The 16930-nt window shown below is 39.4% G+C and overlaps 2 protein-coding genes across 15 annotated transcripts in view; one reads left to right on the top strand and one right to left on the bottom strand.

The window, feature by feature from the left end:
- Positions 1-1120: 1120 nt before the first annotated feature.
- Positions 1121-9388, top strand: radx (RPA1 related single stranded DNA binding protein). Of its 2 annotated transcripts, XM_067607716.1 has the most exons (15): positions 1122-2195; positions 3330-3472; positions 3581-3773; positions 4037-4145; positions 5297-5397; positions 5516-5635; positions 5719-5814; positions 5929-6096; positions 6669-6826; positions 6907-7052; positions 7161-7208; positions 7287-7402; positions 7517-7753; positions 8772-8954; positions 9085-9388. In XM_067607716.1, the coding sequence occupies exons 1-15, from the start codon at positions 1607-1609 to the stop codon at positions 9219-9221; spliced, it is 2544 nt and encodes an 847-aa protein (XP_067463817.1). In that variant the 5' UTR covers positions 1122-1606; the 3' UTR covers positions 9222-9388. The 2 variants fall into 2 exon arrangements, with proteins under 2 accessions (XP_067463818.1, XP_067463817.1); XM_067607717.1 differs by lacking the exon at positions 7161-7208 and having other exon boundaries at positions 1121-2195.
- A 2555-nt stretch (positions 9389-11943) lies between these two features.
- Positions 11944-16930, bottom strand: part of npas2 (neuronal PAS domain protein 2) — a 46038-nt gene continuing 41051 nt past the window's right edge. For 11 of the 13 annotated variants that reach the window (XM_067607709.1, XM_067607711.1, XM_067607706.1 and 8 more), the window contains 5 exons: positions 16573-16779; positions 16097-16281; positions 15539-15631; positions 15225-15435; positions 11944-14490 (listed from right to left, as the gene is read on the bottom strand). In XM_067607709.1, coding sequence (XP_067463810.1) covers positions 14278-14490; positions 15225-15435; positions 15539-15631; positions 16097-16281; positions 16573-16779 — 909 coding nt within the window. In that variant the 3' untranslated portion in view covers positions 11944-14277. The remainder of the gene's footprint in view (positions 14491-15224; positions 15436-15538; positions 15632-16096; positions 16282-16572; positions 16780-16930) is intronic. The other 2 variants (XM_067607715.1, XM_067607712.1) reach the window with 1 other exon arrangement.

Genomic DNA, 16930 nt, shown 5'->3' on the forward strand with positions numbered 1-16930 from the left:
ATTTTAAATAGCCTAAAACATCATTGCATGCTGCCTAGTCCTATTATCATATTTATTATTATATGGTATTATCATGATAACTGAAATGTATGTTATTATATTTATATTAAGTTTCTTAACTGAAACAAATGGCCAAGCCCAAATCAGGAAAAAGCAGCCTCCTACACAATATGTGGACATTTGACCATAAGAAAGCTAAATGAGCCCCTTCCTTACTGAGGAGGGTGGTTTGCAATAACTTGATTTGGACACACGAGGTCCTCTTTGAGCTGTTGGAGCCCTCCTTGATTATTTTACAATGCTTAGACAAAGATAACTTTTCACTTCATCTGCTGGCACCTCAAACTTTTATGCATAAAACACTTAAAGATGCAGTATGTAAAGACAAAACATGCCAAATCATGTGTGAGGGGGTATAAACTTCATTACAAAATCAAAGAAAAAATCTTTTCAATGTCAAGATTGATATTACAAGCAAATTATGTTCTAATACCTCTTGTCCTTGAATTTATAAATACCTCAACCTTTAACAAAAGATACAGAGACAAACTTGAATAGAAATAAAGCACATAAGAACTGGACATTGGATATTTCAGTAATGATTCACCTGTTGGCTTCAGGATGCTTTGAAAACTGGTTTTCTTGCCTCCCTCAGCTCTTTCTCTCTCTGTCACCTCTTTGAAGAGAGTATTGTCACCTACAGCTAGCACTAGCAGGGATTTTTCAAACATTCCTATGAATCTATGTGTAATTTTCAAATAAAACAATAAAGTAAAGTTTATCTGCCAGCAATGCAACTATATACAAAAGGATGCTATTTTAATGACATTTATTTAAGTATCTGTTCGCCTGCCGTTGTCAGAAATATTTTGCCATTATTAATAAAATTGAGTATGATGTGATTATTGCATTTTATTTAAGCCACATAGTGCTGACATGATCTGTACATATATATTATCTGCATAATAACTGGTAGAATGACATCTGTCAAAAAATATGTTTAGACCACGACTTATAACTGTTTGTAGTGTAAACTGTGATCATTTTAATCAGTTTTTGAAAAACGAACTACAATTCACGCCTCCTGAGGACTACAACGCACTTTGTCGCGTCGATGACGTCAGGCTAGTCCGACTCTCCGCACAGGTAGCGGGGAATTTAAAAAAGAGGAATTTCCTGTTTACATTGGCCGGCTAGTTTGTAGGTCAAACTAAATTATTGATCATGGTAGAAACAAGTGTTTTACCTCAGGATGCATTTCTTTCTCTTTGCGCACTTATTGGTGTTCAAAACATAGAGTGACGCAATCAAACAGCACCGGAGTTAGTAACGTTAGCCAGCGGTAACTTCGCTAGTGCTCCAGCTACTCTGAGGAACAAACAAACAACCAAAAAAAACTGAAAAAATATTCAAATTTTTATGGTATACTACCTAGATAAGTATTCTCTTGCATTTATTCAGATACCGGAAGTTTGTAGTAAATGCGTAAGTTTAAATGCAAATGCGACACTGTTGCTAATACTGACTGGAAGACGTTAGTTAGCCAACAAGCTAACATGAGCGACCAACTAAGTTAACCGCTAACTAGTTGAATAAACTGTCCATAATGGAGGATAACTCGTCTTGCTCTTCGGTGACTGGTCCTCCTCAGGCGCCTTTCCTCCAGAGGACGCTGGAGCGGTTGTCGTACACGCAGTGCCTGAAACTGACAGCTCAGGAGGCGCCTCCGGTCGCTGTCATCACACTTCAGAGGTACTTAAGTGAGCAAACTGAGGGACAGCAGCAGTCCGACAGCTACAGCTACGATGTGACGGTCACTGACGGAGTCTGGCGAGCTAAATGCTTTATTCACTCCAGTTTAAATCACCTGGTGCACAACAACACCCTGAGGACTGGGACTGACATCAGCATCACGCAGTGCTCTTTTGTTTACAACGAGAGGAGACTGGGCCACGGTTACATGTGCATTGAGAAGCTCAGCTGTGGTGCACAAAGGTCTGAAGTCCTGTCCCGGGTTAAGGATGTGAGTGCACTGCCCTTGCTGGTTAAGCACGGCATGGAGAGGAGCGTGCTGCTGCAGAGTGATGTGCCTCTTCAGGTGAACCGCAAACATTACCTGTCTCTGTGGAACAACGACGATCCAGAGGGAGACATGTGGACCTCACGGTCCCCCTCATCTGACACAGTGCTGGACGGTGAGATACTGCATTTTGTCAACTGATCTGTTTACATCACTGAGGTGGGGTTTTGTTATCTGCTTTTCAGCTATTAGGCTGAGCAAAACCATCTAAGTCATATATCACAATATGTTTGACCCAATACCTTCCCATCATGTAATAATATTTTAGGATGGCAGCAATCAGAATATGTTCACACATAAGACAATTTATTGAATTCAATGTCTCTCTCCACTGAGTACACATAGTTGAATGTATGAGCTTCACTGTGCATAATGATGTATGTGCAGAGTTTGACACTAAAAGGCTGTTTTCACATTCATCCGATGAAAGTGGAAAGTTTCTCTGTGCTCATTAAAAACCCAATTTTTAGGGGCTCATGAACATGATTTGTGACATCACAACTAGTTTGGAAGCCAGTTCTGGTCCACTATTGAAGTTTCCAGTGCACAAATCTTCTTCAATCATCTTGTGTCCACTTGAACAACTTGAAATGAAATATATTTGCATATTCATAGACTATGGATTTTTTTTTTAATGAGGGAGAAGGAGTAGATGTCATTTTAAGGATTTTAACAACATAATTGAACTTTTTTAGTGGGAAAATCATATCAGACACAAATTATTCAGGAGATATTTAATCATTTGAATATGATGCAAGGCTGCAGCTAACATTTATTTACAGTATTAATTTGTCTATCATCATTTTTTGATGCATTTCCTAGGTAACAAAACATAAGAAAATTATGGGAAAAAAATGCCTATCACAGTTTCTCAGAACCCAACCTTTAATCATCTTGTTTTGTCCCCAGAATACACAAAGATATTAAATTTGTAAGAGTATAAAAGAAGCTGGAACGAGAGAACATGGCTTTTTTGCTTAATAATGACTTAAATGATTGGTTGATGATCAGAATCGTCTTAAAATTTTCTGTTGATAGATTACTTGACTAATCGTTTCAGTACAGTTATGACAACCAAGCAGACAAGAGACATTATTGTTCACTCACTGAAATTGGGACTCTGTCCAATTCAGCTAAAGCTTCTGTTTTAAAAACATGTATTTATTTTATGTTTATTTTGCATGAACTTTGGCAACCAGATTGAAGATAAAATCCTGATAATGTGTTTTCTGCAATGTCTTTTCAACAGTGTCAAAGATCACTCTTCTCAGTAGTCTGGAGTCATCCTTTAGAAACACATGGAAATCTCTTCCTCTCCTAGTGAAGATAATACAGAAATCCAGATTACGGTATTATGGGAAGTTTGGACTCAAGATTGATTACCCCTACCAGGTGAGTTTAACAAAAAGATCTTAGAGGATCGTACTTCCATATTTCTTACTAATACTTTGCTGTTGTGTTGTGACACAGTTTTTCATCTCATGTGTTGTCATATTTCAGGCATACTTTGAAGTTGCTGATCAGAGTGGCACAATGTCCCTCGTGCTGTGGAACGAACTTTGTCCAGAGTTTTACCAGAGATTGAATGTAGGCACAGTGTTGTACCTCCAAAATTACACCCTGAAGCAGAGTTATTCAAACCGGTCACGCCCGCAAATGGACCATTACAGAATCAAGAGCTTTAACTCTGTAGGTATGTACACAAACTACTGACCACGGTGTCACATTTTGAAGTTTTGTGCCAGAGTTTTGTGTGAATAGCATTTTTTTTGTTGTCTGAAACTCAAATGTGCCCCATATCACACACAAATGCTGTGAAATGGGGCATACAATGGTCACTGTCGTCTTGTCTGTCCAAACCTCACATATCCAAATTGTAAGTCAAACTAACTACAACCACTACAAGGTTTTTTCAGTCACAAGATTTCATGCAGTCCTCATATGTATTTTTCCCAGAAATCTGCCTGAATCCTCGCAACCCAGCGTCAGTCATCACTGTGGTCTCACCAAAGAGTGTACTGCCACAGTGGGGATTGCCTGAGGTTTCCTACCAGTTCAACACCAGGTGATGAATTGACATTGTTTTGTAATTCTATCAAAAACAATGCCATATATACAGAGAGGTCCAAAAGTCTGAGACCACTAGCCAAGATACTTCTATGTTGCATTTGTTTTTCGAATGTAACACTATGTTTTTCATTACAAATGATAATATCAGCTTAACAATTTTAGTGAAAAGTCTTCTTTTCACTAAAATTGTCAAAGATAATCTTTGATATATCTTAGTATTTGGTTTGTCCCCCTTTTTGCTTTAATGACAGCAGTATCATTCTCTCTCCTGTTTGTCTCCTTTCATCCTTACATACACCCTTCTGTTACTGCCATAAATCTATAACTTGGATTCATCAGTAAATAGGACTTTTTTTCCAGTCATCCACTGTGAAATGCTGGTATTTCACCCCAAGTGTTTGGCCTTGTTTCCCCGCATGAGAAGTGGTTTAGAAACTGCTACTCGTCCTCTGAGACCACTACAACACAGCCTTCTTTTGACAGTACTTTTGCTGATTACAGTCTTGCGTTCTTTATTTGGCAAATGCAGTATCTGTGATGAAGTTGCTTTTCTATCTCTCAGGGAACTAAGCCTGATTTATCGATCCTCTGATGGTGTGGTTGCTTTCGGTCTGCTTGATCGTGCTTTGGATACAACTGATCCAGTTTCTGCAAAGAGCTCCATGAACTGCCCCCTTAGAAACCTTTAGTCTAGCCGTGATGTGACACTGAGAAAGCCCCTCTTTGCTTAGAACAATTTGTCTTCTGACACTTTCACTTAGTTCTGATGCCATGTTTCCCACAATCCCATTGCTATTTAGTAGTCAATGACAAATTTGCTTAAATTTGATTGCTGACCTAGAAATAGTGCAGAATCTTAAATAGTTTTTCATTTTACATATCATAACTTCTTGTGTTTTTAAATGATTATTTCCAAGTTTACATGAAAATATTAGAGATTTTCAATGTGGTCTCAGACATTTGGACCCCACTGTAAGTCCATCTTCACCTTGTAATTGAGGTGTGCTCTGCTGTTTTTTCACTGTTTTGGTTCATACAAATACAGCATTTGCTTGCTGATCATGTATCATTATGAGTTTGGTTTTGTTCAGTTTAACAAATAAAATGTGGCGTTCCTTCATGTAATGTACAGTATGTATCTTACAGGTCAGAGTTGGACAAATTGGCCAACAATGCTGCATGTGACATCATTGGTTTGGTAACGTTTGTAGGCCGTGTTGAACGAGTAAAGAGTAAAGGGAACAAGGGTGAGAATGTTGATGTTTTATCTATAAACTGGAAATCATTTTGAAAACCAAAGTAAAGCTACTGAATTTCCTTTTTTTAATTTGAGTTGAGTTAAAACTGTTTGAACCTTTGTTTTAGGTCCAGAGAAGTTCTGGACGTACCGCTGGGTCCATGCAGTGGATGGAACGACTGACCAGCCTTTTATCCTGGAGGTTTTTTCCTCTTCTCAGCCTGAAATCTTCAGTCATATATGCCCGAGTAAGTCAACTGTGGCTCATATCTTCTAGCTCTAGCTCTTCAAGCTTTTCACTTTGCTTAATATATCACCATCTCGTCCTAAGTGACCTACCTGGTGTGCACTCAGATGAGGGTGTGTCGCGTGGAAGGCTCGTTGCCCTACCTCACAAGTAGCTGTGAGACAGAGATGTTCATCACAGGTTAGCACACTAACAATATCTCCCTGATAATCTATATGCTGTATATATGGGGTGGCAGTGTTAGTCAGTGCAGTTTGAACTGAACTGTGTATTTGTTGTCTGTCTGCACAACAGGCTACCACAAAGGTCAGCCATATGTGAGTGACCCCAGAGTGAAGAGCTTCATCCAGTGGACCAAGACCCTGAAGGACAACATCATCCTCCAGAAGACTGCTGTTGGTGGCCATTATTGCTATCCTCATGCCTCGAAGACATTTACTCAGTCAACAGCAGATGCTTCAGGTGAGGGAAAAATACAGAATGGCTTCACTGCTGTTTTATTTAAACATTTAATAGTTTTTTATTACATATTCACACATTTTTAATTTAAATGTACCACAGATTCATTTCAGAATGCCAGAAAAATGGCCAGCTTCCATTTTTATAATTTCAAGGCATGAAATGATGAACTCTGCTTCAGCACTGAACCATAATGAGATGCAGTCAGTTCTCTTGTGGGTGGCAGGAATCAAATAAAATCTGGGTCAGCATTCTCCTGCAGCTCTGCCACAAGATGCAGATGGTGGACTTGCATTGTGGTATATAATTCAAATAAAATATTTGTAGTGAACACCTTCTCTGTCTGTATCCTCATGCATACACAGCTGTTGAGAGTGAACCTTTATATTTTATTTTAATTTTTTAAAACTGTTTTTTCAAGCAACCCTAAGAAGACTATTTATATAGACGATAGTTTGGCCTGTAAAACAGAGTAAACATTACATCTAAAATTTTGCAACACACAGTAAACATAATTATGTTATATTGTCCATATAGTCTTTTGTTATTTTAAAATCCTTATGCTACATCTGCAGGACAAGTTCCTCTGGTTTCTGCGGCTGACTTGAAGAAGGAGTTGGAGACCCTTCAATATAGAGAACATAAAAAACTTGCAATTCAAGGACATATCACGGCAGTGCGATACATGAACAGCCCAAAGACCACAGAGTCACAAGGCCCAGTGGGGAAAGAGGTAATGGACATTATTTTAAAGTCTCTTTCCAATAGCGCTGATCATTAAAACTGTTAAATAAATCAACTGGTTTCCTGCAGGTACCAGATGTTTCTAATGATGCGTGTGAACAAGCTGTGCCAGACACACACGATGATCCCACAACTGATGAGCAGACACTGTTGGCCAGTTTAACATCTCACTCTTCTGAGGAAATCTCAGCAAGCAAAAGGAAAAGAAGAATGAGGTATGATTTTAACACATGTGAGCTTCATATTGAAACATAAATAACACTTTTGTGGCTAGAAGGAGTGAAGGCTACATTTAAAAAGTAATGTATCAACATGTTTTCCAGAAATGCCAAGCAGTCCTCCTCGAGTCACGGTAGCGTGCCAACAAAAAGGTACTGAGGATTCAGCAGGTTTTGTTCATCAGTAACCCACTTCAACCATTCTGTGCTCATTTATCTCTGCTCCTGCAGGAGAGCTGGACATGAGAATACCGAGGAAGGACGAGGGCAGCGAGAAGAAGAAGAGGGTCACTCTCAATCGGAGGCAGTTCAGGATGTCGAACATGGCCCACAACCACAAAATCAAGGTGCATTACTGGAGCTGCAACTTTACTCTGTGTTCCTTCTGTGTTCTGATTTACTGTCAGATTATGATTTTGCATGCGTCACGGTTTTGACACAGATGTGTTTGTTTCCGCCAGACTCTGACATATTGTCCTGGGAAAGCAGCAGCTGGCTGAAGCAACAACAAGAAGTGTCTGAACATTTGCGTCTAGGCGGTCTGTACCAGGACAGCATCTCTCAGAGGTTCACGTTTGATGAAAAGAACGTCCTCCTGCGGTGGAGTAACCTTCAGGCCATGCGGTGGACACCGGAACAAAACGCTGACACCATCCCACCCGTGGTTTGTGCGGGGTTCTACCAGATAACAATATTAGGTAAAGTAATGTTTTACTGTAAGAATTCCTCTGATCTGTGGAAATCCTCTCACTGAAAAACAACACGTGCTGTTTGTTGTTGCTGTCATTTTTAATATTTCAGTCTCTGTTGCCCAACATGTCAGAACATCCTTTTATTTCCCACATAATATTCTAAATTATTCAGAGGACGTAGGCCTCGGCTCTCTGTTTTACTAATGGCTCCAAAAATTGTTGTCTAATTCAGTTAGTCTCAAAGTAGTGTGCACCTAGATAACTGACCTTCTGTGATTTATTGTATTACCTTTAACGTCATCAACGAGTCACTTTGAGGTAGAGACTTACTGTCATTGGAAACCAAGGTTACGTTCATGTTACATGCTGATTTGCCTCCAAGTGATTTGCCTCATCTGTATTGTGTGCCGACCTCCACAACAAAATAATCTTGGACATGTATTCTAAGCACAGCCATGGCGTCCATGTTTATGATTTGACTGTCGTTATTCTTGTACACATGTAGCTCACATTTCAGTTAAAACTGCGCATGCGTGGCAGTTTGGGACCTCAACGGTGTTCACACCAGAGCTGGATACATTTCACTTACAAACATGAATGTGAACCGTCAACACAAAAATATCAGATCTGACTAAAAAATTGGAATTGAGCATTAAGGCCTGTAATGTGAACATAGGCTAAGTTGCACAGTCACATCTAGAAAACACAGAAATTCATATAACTCTGCTTTATTTGTCTTTTATTCTGCCTTCTGTTTTCAACAAAATGTGAAGTTGAAGAGTTTTAACTTTGAATAGCAGCTTTTAGAAACCAAACACTGACCGTTTCAGTCCCCTACTGCCCTCGTTTCAGCTTCTGTTTGTCACGTTATGAATGAATGCACTAGCTGTATCTTAGATCCTATAAACCTGAACCAGCACACAGTCATGTAAGACCACCTTTAGAGCCTTTCTTGACCTTCAAACGGTGATGTTGACCATTAAAATCAGTTGTTAAAATCTTTTTTTTTAAATCTTTTTGACAGGCATAAACAAGCAGATAGCTGTTGATGCTGCGTATTTTCCTGTTGTGTACTCCAACGAGCCCAGGGCTGTTGGTCTTCCTCGGGATCCCCACGGCAACACGATGCTGTCCTGCCTGTCGTCAGGATTCCTCTGCCCTCTCAGTGACACTGCGGACCACAGTGATGCAACACTTCCTGGGCCAGGTAGCCACCACACTAATACACAAGAAGCAATCACTGCACAGTTTGGCTCGACACGTGAAGTCTTTTATCATTAACTCATGTAATCATATTAAGCATCAGTGTGACACTAGATATTATATTTGTCTTGCAGAGGAGATCTTGGTGACTGCCAGTGAGCTGGAGGACACACACGTAGTTTGCATCTTGGACCTTTGTCATCTGGGTGGAGACGAGGTGGAGATCCTGATCAACAAGGTCTACAGAGTGACGGAGGTTTCTCTTGACTAGGAGTTACAAAAGAACACGTTCAGTTCTGTGAGAATATCTTGTAATTATTATCAGCGTGCATTAATCATGTCATTAGAAAGTTATTTTGGATAAAAACAGTAACCTTTAAAAGTTGCTTGTAAATTTTTTGTTACACATGTACAGTAAATGTGATACAACACTTTTAATTGTGCTTTAATCTTTTGAATCTACTAAAACACTGAAATCTATAAAATTGCATATTTTATTACTATCAAAATCAAACTATTTGCTGTGACTGGCAGACGTGGCGTACAGTAGGCTACAAATAATGTGTCAGTTTACTGCACACCGCACGTTTGAACTCCTTCAAACAGGAAATCTTAACTGCAGACTTGTGAGACTTTTGAGAAACAGATGGTGTTTGGATGGTTACCATCAAATGAATCACTGTGAAAATCAAATCAAAAAGGTGTGACTGGGTCATACGGACTCCCTCTGCTGTGTCCTCGTTAACACAGTGATGTCACATCCGAAATTGGATCATTATCCCATTAAAAAAAACAAATATCAGCTGTTTTGCATCAGATAATTTTCTTGTAAGCTCTTTACCGAGGTCTGAATAGTTTTTAAATGCTCTAATGACACAATATACAGTATATTGGTAGAATATGTGTTGGATTTTATTTTAGTGCTGATGACAACCTTTTTCTTCCTGCTGAGTCTTTTTCATAGATTGATACCAGCCTGACTCTCTGGTGTGAAAACACGACTCTGCATTAATCGTCAGACCAAATTTACAAAGTTGAGAAACATTCTTGTACATAAATCATTTTCTAAGTAAACAGTTTGCTCAGAATAACAATACATATGTTTAAAAATATTTATTTTCAAATATTTCACAATATCCATGTTGATTTTTTATAAATAATTCAATATAACATAATTAATATCAAGATATTTTAGAATGTAAACTTAATTTGTTAATTTCTTTTAAAACAATATTAACAATATTTTTTAAAGCTTATTTTGATGGTAAATACAGAAAAAAACAAGCCATACAAGTGACTGTGCAACACCAACTTGAACGCAAAAAAAGCCTCACCTCCTCTAATAAGACACTTCATTATCTGTTACAAAATTACTTTAATTTTAAAATCATGTAACATACATATGTAATCTATTAGACATATAAAATAAACAACTATATAGGCTAAACTTTTTTTTTTTTACATTCTATTATACAATATATTCAATGTTTGTTTCTGCACTGAAACTGCAGAAATGGCTGTGTACCAGGTTTCTTTTGTTCATGTCCTGGTGTATCTTACACAGAAAGTATTGATGTGACTGCCCTCTCATACTCGTCAGTCATTATTTTACAAATCAGAAAAGTTAAATGTGATGAAGATCACATACCTTCAAAAACATTGACACTCAAAGAAAAACCCCATGAAGAAGAAAACTGAAAGTTGAGAAAAAAAAAGGTGCGACAACTATTGATGGAGGATGGAGAGTTTTAACTCGACTACAAAGAAAAACAGTACCGTTGAGCAGGCAGATTATTTACAATAACTGCAAAACACACCTTAAAAGCTCTAAAAATCATCTCATCTGGTGGAAAATGGGTGATTTTTTTTTCCAGAGCAAAATAATTTAGCAGAATTTCCCTCAACCACCTTTGCAAGGCAAATAACAAAATGATAACAGTTATTTTGTATACAGACGTGGACTGAAATCTTCTCTGAATGATGTGTTTAGATGGAAAAACAACCTTTATGGGGAATTTCACTGCCACTGGCTGAAAGATTGATATTCTACAAAAGTGTGATTTATAATATTGAGTAATGAGTAGCAATGAAGGAAAATAAAACATAGTCATCTATGGCACCTCTGAGTTGCTGCCTGGACTGAACTTTTATGGGCAGTCACTTTAATATTTCTTTACCAAATAAAAAGGGATAAAAGGACTGAAGCTGAAACTTCAGCCATCGGAAAAAAAAATCATTTTGATGATGTACAATTGCACTTTTTCATAAAAGCTACAAAACTGAAACCCATTAAACTGAAATGACCTTTTTGCAGTCAATTTTGGCTGAATTACCATTTAAAGATGTTATTATCACTAGCAGTGACCACACAGTGTCTGGACACAAACATAACAATTAAGATTCCTCATTTCATTTCTTTTTTCATGATCATGGTGAACATACGACCTCTTTAGTCCAGAGTTTATGTATTTTGTTGTCAGTGGTTTTTGTCTCATATTTGGGGGGAAAAAAACAACTCTACACCACATTCCCATGCAGACAAAGTCCTGTGTACAAGCTGTAGTCATTGTAATCATATAGTCTTCAGTGGACACATCGTGTATCTTTAGAAAAGATACTGCTGATATCAACGGCTGAAGGAATGTTAGGACATTTTCATTAAAAAAATACTTCCATATTCCATATATAATTTACATGGTACAATGGCTTATTATACACCTCTATATACATCGTATACATCTGTTCTGAAACATTTAAAACTGTATAAATTAACATTCTTCTTCTCAAATCGACATTGCACATAGTAAAGTGTAGAACGGCACTGAACGTACATGCTGAGAGTGTTCAGACAGTTTGAGTCTCGTCGTCCAGTACGAACGGCGCCCGTCTTAAAAGGGACTGTGACGCCTCTAACGTGAACGTGTCCAACTGAGGTGGCTGAGACTTTAAGACCAAGCTGTCACATCGAGCATGAAGGGCTCCTTTTTTTAAAAAAAAAAAAAAAAAGTGTAGCACAAGTTCCACCATGAGAATTTCAGGAAATTCTTGAGTCACAAGCTACCTCGGTACAACTACGTAACCCAGGAGACAAAAGGTAAAGGTTAAAGATTTTAAATGATAAATTCATACAATCTGTGACTGTGGCGCAGGCAGTTACTGAACAGTTTGTGCGTACTGTTGCAAGATGTCTGTCTGATTGTCATCAACAAAAGAGAGAGATGTACTGTATGTTGTCTAGTGTGTGTCCTTGCTTTATAGTGTTCAACTGCTAATCCAGCTGCAGAAATACACTCCAAACCTCCCTGTTATACCTTTAGACAACAAATGTATAAAGTCCGCTTTATATTTGAATAGGAAATGACTGTTTGATTAAGAAGTGCTGTTACAAGAGCTGAAACAGTTGTTGTCCTTCAATAGAGAAACAAAACAATCTCTCATTAATATGATGGACTCAAAAGATTGTCATACACAACGTATAAAAAGGACTGATTTTAACGTTGGACAGGATTGACTCTGCAAATTACTTTCAGATGTATGAAGAATTAAGTGTTTGTTATTCAACACAACACAATGCATGTCACTACTGTGTAATTTCAGGGCAATTATTAATTGGTCAGTGGTTGGAGCCAAATAAACAAAATGAATGAGTGGACTTGAATAAACAGAGCAATACTGTTTATCCATCCATATCCGTGTCACAGGCAAGATCTCTTAAATCATTTCTGGCTGTTTCCGAGATATTCAAACCAGCACGCCCACCCTACTGCAGTAGTTTGCTGTATTGTGGTGTGAAAAACAACAATGAGTCACATACAGATCAGAGGTGGCCAAGAGTTCATGCACTGTTCTTGTGAAAATATTTTCCTTTAAAACCATGAACCCAGGAGGGGTGAGACATCAAGACCAGTATTGACCTTTCAATGTCCAAATGAACACATAAACTCTTTTCTTTTGTGTATAAAACCACTTTCTTAATCCCATATATTGTTTAAAATATATATGTAATAAATAAACATGAAAATTATTTCATTAGGGTTTCAGCAAATAGATAAAAGAATCTTATATCTCTAAATCATTACACAAAGTGTTCAAAAAGGGTTTGGACTTTACTGGTTGGACATGTAAAGGCATCCAATATATATTTGTAATATATCCAATACAAATCTAGATCTGATGCGGAAAATAACTTATGACCTATGAAAATATAACTTTGTATTCCAAATGGACCTGAGCTGGATTTTTAAAGCCGTAATCAGACGCAACCATCAAACCGCACCATGGACCAACTGTACCATGGTTAAAGGCACAATTTTTTCCCCCCTCTGGTAACTCGTTTACCACTGAGGGACTCGTGCTGCAGAGCTCATCAGAGCCACCTACAGTCGTGACTTTGGAGCTTTGTCGTCACTCTCAGTGAGAAGTGGTGGGATAGTTGTAGCAGCCCTTCTTCAGTCCCAGATTGAGGCTTTAAAAATCTAGATGGACGTTTTTTTTAATAACTGGAGAATATTCCTCCCCCCTCTCATCTTCCCAGTGTGGCGTGTTACATCAAAATTCTTACCAAACCTGATTTTAGATATGGTGGTTGTGATGGTTCACATTACAGCCCCTCTCTGGTGACTTGACATGAACATACCTGCAATTAATCATTGTTTACGGGACAAAATTGGAGCAACATCTGATGTCTGCTAACTGAAACACACACACACACACACACACACATAAATCCCTTTTTGGTAAGGAATCATTTTCAGTGGAGCTAAAAATCAGACGGGTGATGATGTGATGTCACTGGGGAGGGGTGTCGCGCTAAAGATTTGAAAAGAATCTCACTAATAAGCCGTTATTAGTGGGGAAAATAGAATATTAATTTATGAGCAAAAATAAATATTCTACTTTTGGGGTAGGGGGTGATAACAAAGTGCAAACAGACACTTAGAAATAAACTCTCTCTGTAAGATGAAAGCAATGTCTTCTTGAGAGCTGTGATAATCCACTTGTTCCAGCAGTTTTACTGACTGAAGACTGAGTGTGCAGCTGGCTGGCGATGAAGGCCCTGCACTTCAGACTCGCCTCAGATCCTGGCAGTGACATCAGGTCAGTGCAGCCTCTGCTTGTGGGTTTCACTCCAGTGACGCACAGACCGGCTTCGTCTGGACACGCGGCTTCACATCAAACGTAAGGTCACTAGTAGCAATTTCCTGCTTTCGAGCGTTTCCGCCGCACAGCTCGGTGTCAAGTTTTGACTTCCAAATGCCACAGCGGGCTGCCGCCCGTGCGGCGGCAACACCGAGTGAAATCTCAGCGCTCTGACGTAGTCCGCAACGCTACCGAGTCAGCATGTTTCGGAAGTCTGACACACTGCCAGTCTGGTTTTGGGAATGTTGGTATTGTCTTTGCTGCTGTTGTGGCTGTGGCGCTTGCTGCAGTTGCTGTGTTTGCGGCTGCTGCTGGATGTATCCCACAGTGCTTTGCTGTGGGACATTAGTGGTGTGTAAGAATGCTGGAGTAGGTCCACTGTGCACAAGTCCTTGAGTCATCTGCGGACACACAAGAGAATATGAATGCACTCTGGCCAAGTTTTATATGAGATATTTCCAATCTAATCCCTGACACATGAGTGCTATCTGTGAATGTTGAGATGTTGACTGCATGTCATGCAAGCCATCATTCTGGCTTTTAATTGTATTTTTAATACAAAACAGAAATACAGCTATTACTTTCTGGTGATAAATGGCAAAAATCTGCGGTTCAATAATAGGCACAATCAGAGTGTATTTCCCTCATGTCTCTATGACTAAAGTGTCTATGATCTATGAAGTGACTCAATAAACTGATGCAATATTCTCTGGATGTTTCTGTATGGAAGGATTGAGGTAAGATACTTATGAACTGTGTTTTCCACCAGACTCACACTATTCATCTATGATACTTTTTTTTTTGTCCGCTGGTGACTTGCGTTGACACTTCTGGACAAAAATGATAAACAAGTCCGGAGCAAACAACTCAGACCTAATGAATTTAAAGCACATTGATTGAAAATAACACTGATCTCCTGGTGAACAGCCTGTGGGAATTAAACAGCAGCTCGTTGCTGTGGTAACCAGGGATTCAGCTGCAGCATTGTGAGTAAAGTGATCATGAATCAGTAAACATAAAGCCTTGGATAATTACACTGAACAGCATTATGTAACACCATCACTAATGAGTGAAGTTGAAGTCAATAATAAAAATTTTACACACAGCATCACTACACAGCAGATGAACGTCGTACCTGAAAGAACTGCTGGGGCTGCTGTAGCTGCAGGGAGTGCTGAGAGGCCTGAGGCTGAGTGTGGTAGGCCGACTGGGACTGGTGCGTGATGAAACTGTTGTGAGGGATCATGATGGGGGACGTGAAGACCGGAGAGGGCACGAGGACGGCGTTGCAGTTGACCTGTTGCATGGAGAATGACGGGGCGATGATCTGCTGATCCAAGGTGTATCTGTACGGTGGGAAACAACGAGGAGGTAAGACACAACGTGAGATAACACCACACGGACAGACTCTTGTGTTGAGTGTGTGCGGTCTAATTAAACAGTTCTCACATGGTTTGGGAAATGCCCATGTTGCACTGGGACGGTTGTGAGGTTACACTGCTAGGGGGAACCAGTGTCTGCATTGGCTGGTTGAGGAGCATGCTGCAGGAAATAAAATCTGTTACTGACAGAACCAGGACTCAGTCTGTACAGTGACAAAAGGCATGCTGTCAAGAAGCATGAGGTGGGCACTTTAACCTTTAACTTTAACCTACTCTGACAAAATATCCTGGTGGTACATCAGATAAAAACTAAAAAGGCGCTTAAGGGCATTTTTGATCTTAGCAGGGGATCTTTATTTCTGAAATTATTTAGCACCAGACTCATGAATAAATTTTGTGGTTAACATGTATAATTTAAGATTCAGCACATCTGAGGTCAGAACTAAAGTATGTCGCGTCATTCCAGGATCCTAAAAGGTTTTGAAGGAATATGTTTTTCCCTGCTAATATGACTCCTAAAGAAAACCACTTACCATACCAGTTTTCGGTGATGTAACCAGTGCTGTTGTTAAGTTTCATAGTGTCAAAGTAGTGAAACATAATGCGTCTTTTTGGGGTCTCTCACCGTAGTTGTCCATCTTGGTTGAACTCGCTGTCCGTGTGTCTTTGGTTTGCATCCTGCAGAGGCCTCGTGTTGGTCTGAGAGAACATCATGGGGTTGCTGTAGAAGGGCATCGTCAAACTCGTGTTGGTCTGCACCGGTAAACTCACTGACTGCACTTGCCCGCTCCGTGCGATCCTCTGCTGGACCTACGATGATACGCAGGAGATACACACCAACTTATTCAAAATCTGAGCAAATTCAGTCTGAAAGCAGAGTGAACAACATAATAATTTGTCACTTTACTTGCTGATACTTCCTTCCTACATGAGATTATATTATTATATATACAGGCAGAAGCAAAGAGTGTATTTTTGATGTTTTTCTGAGTAAACCAAGGTGGTTTTGACCTTCCTCAAATCACCTGAAACATCAATCATCTTAACAATTTAGAGAGACAGTTTTCTGACAGTTTGTCACGGATTTTCCAGGCTGTGTACCTGCGTTGAGGGTGAGCTATTCTCTCTCAGGAGTGAGTGAGGAGACGAACTGTGGGCCCCACAGGACGGTGGTTTAGGGTGGCCCGAGAGCTGCCTGATGACCCCTGACTGGCTCTGCTGGGCCGGCCGGCCTGGACCCTGCTGCTGGGGTTGCTGGGGCTGCTGCGCCTGACCGAAGTCATTGTGGATAGGCTGCTGTAACAACATCTAACACACACACATAAACAGAAAATATAAATGTATCCTTCATTTACTTAAAAATGTATTTAATTTACAAAGTAGGTTTGCTTCCACAGTGATTCTTCTCGATAATTCCTATTTAAAAAGACCAAAAAATGTGGCTCAAATGCTAATCTCT

This window comes from Thunnus thynnus, chromosome 13 (genome assembly GCF_963924715.1).
Source record: "Thunnus thynnus chromosome 13, fThuThy2.1, whole genome shotgun sequence".
Taxonomy (NCBI): domain Eukaryota; kingdom Metazoa; phylum Chordata; class Actinopteri; order Scombriformes; family Scombridae; genus Thunnus; species Thunnus thynnus.

Excerpts from the sequence above, each read along its gene's own strand:
- radx (XM_067607716.1), top strand. The coding sequence starts at position 1,607 with ATGGAGGATAACTCGTCTTGCTCTTCGGTGACTGGTCCTCCTCAGGCG. Across the intron at positions 3,473-3,580 it reads AGATTGATTACCCCTACCAG|GCATACTTTGAAGTTGCTGA; the intron begins GTGAGTTTAACA and ends GTCATATTTCAG. Across the intron at positions 5,398-5,515 it reads AAAGAGTAAAGGGAACAAGG|GTCCAGAGAAGTTCTGGACG; the intron begins GTGAGAATGTTG and ends CCTTTGTTTTAG.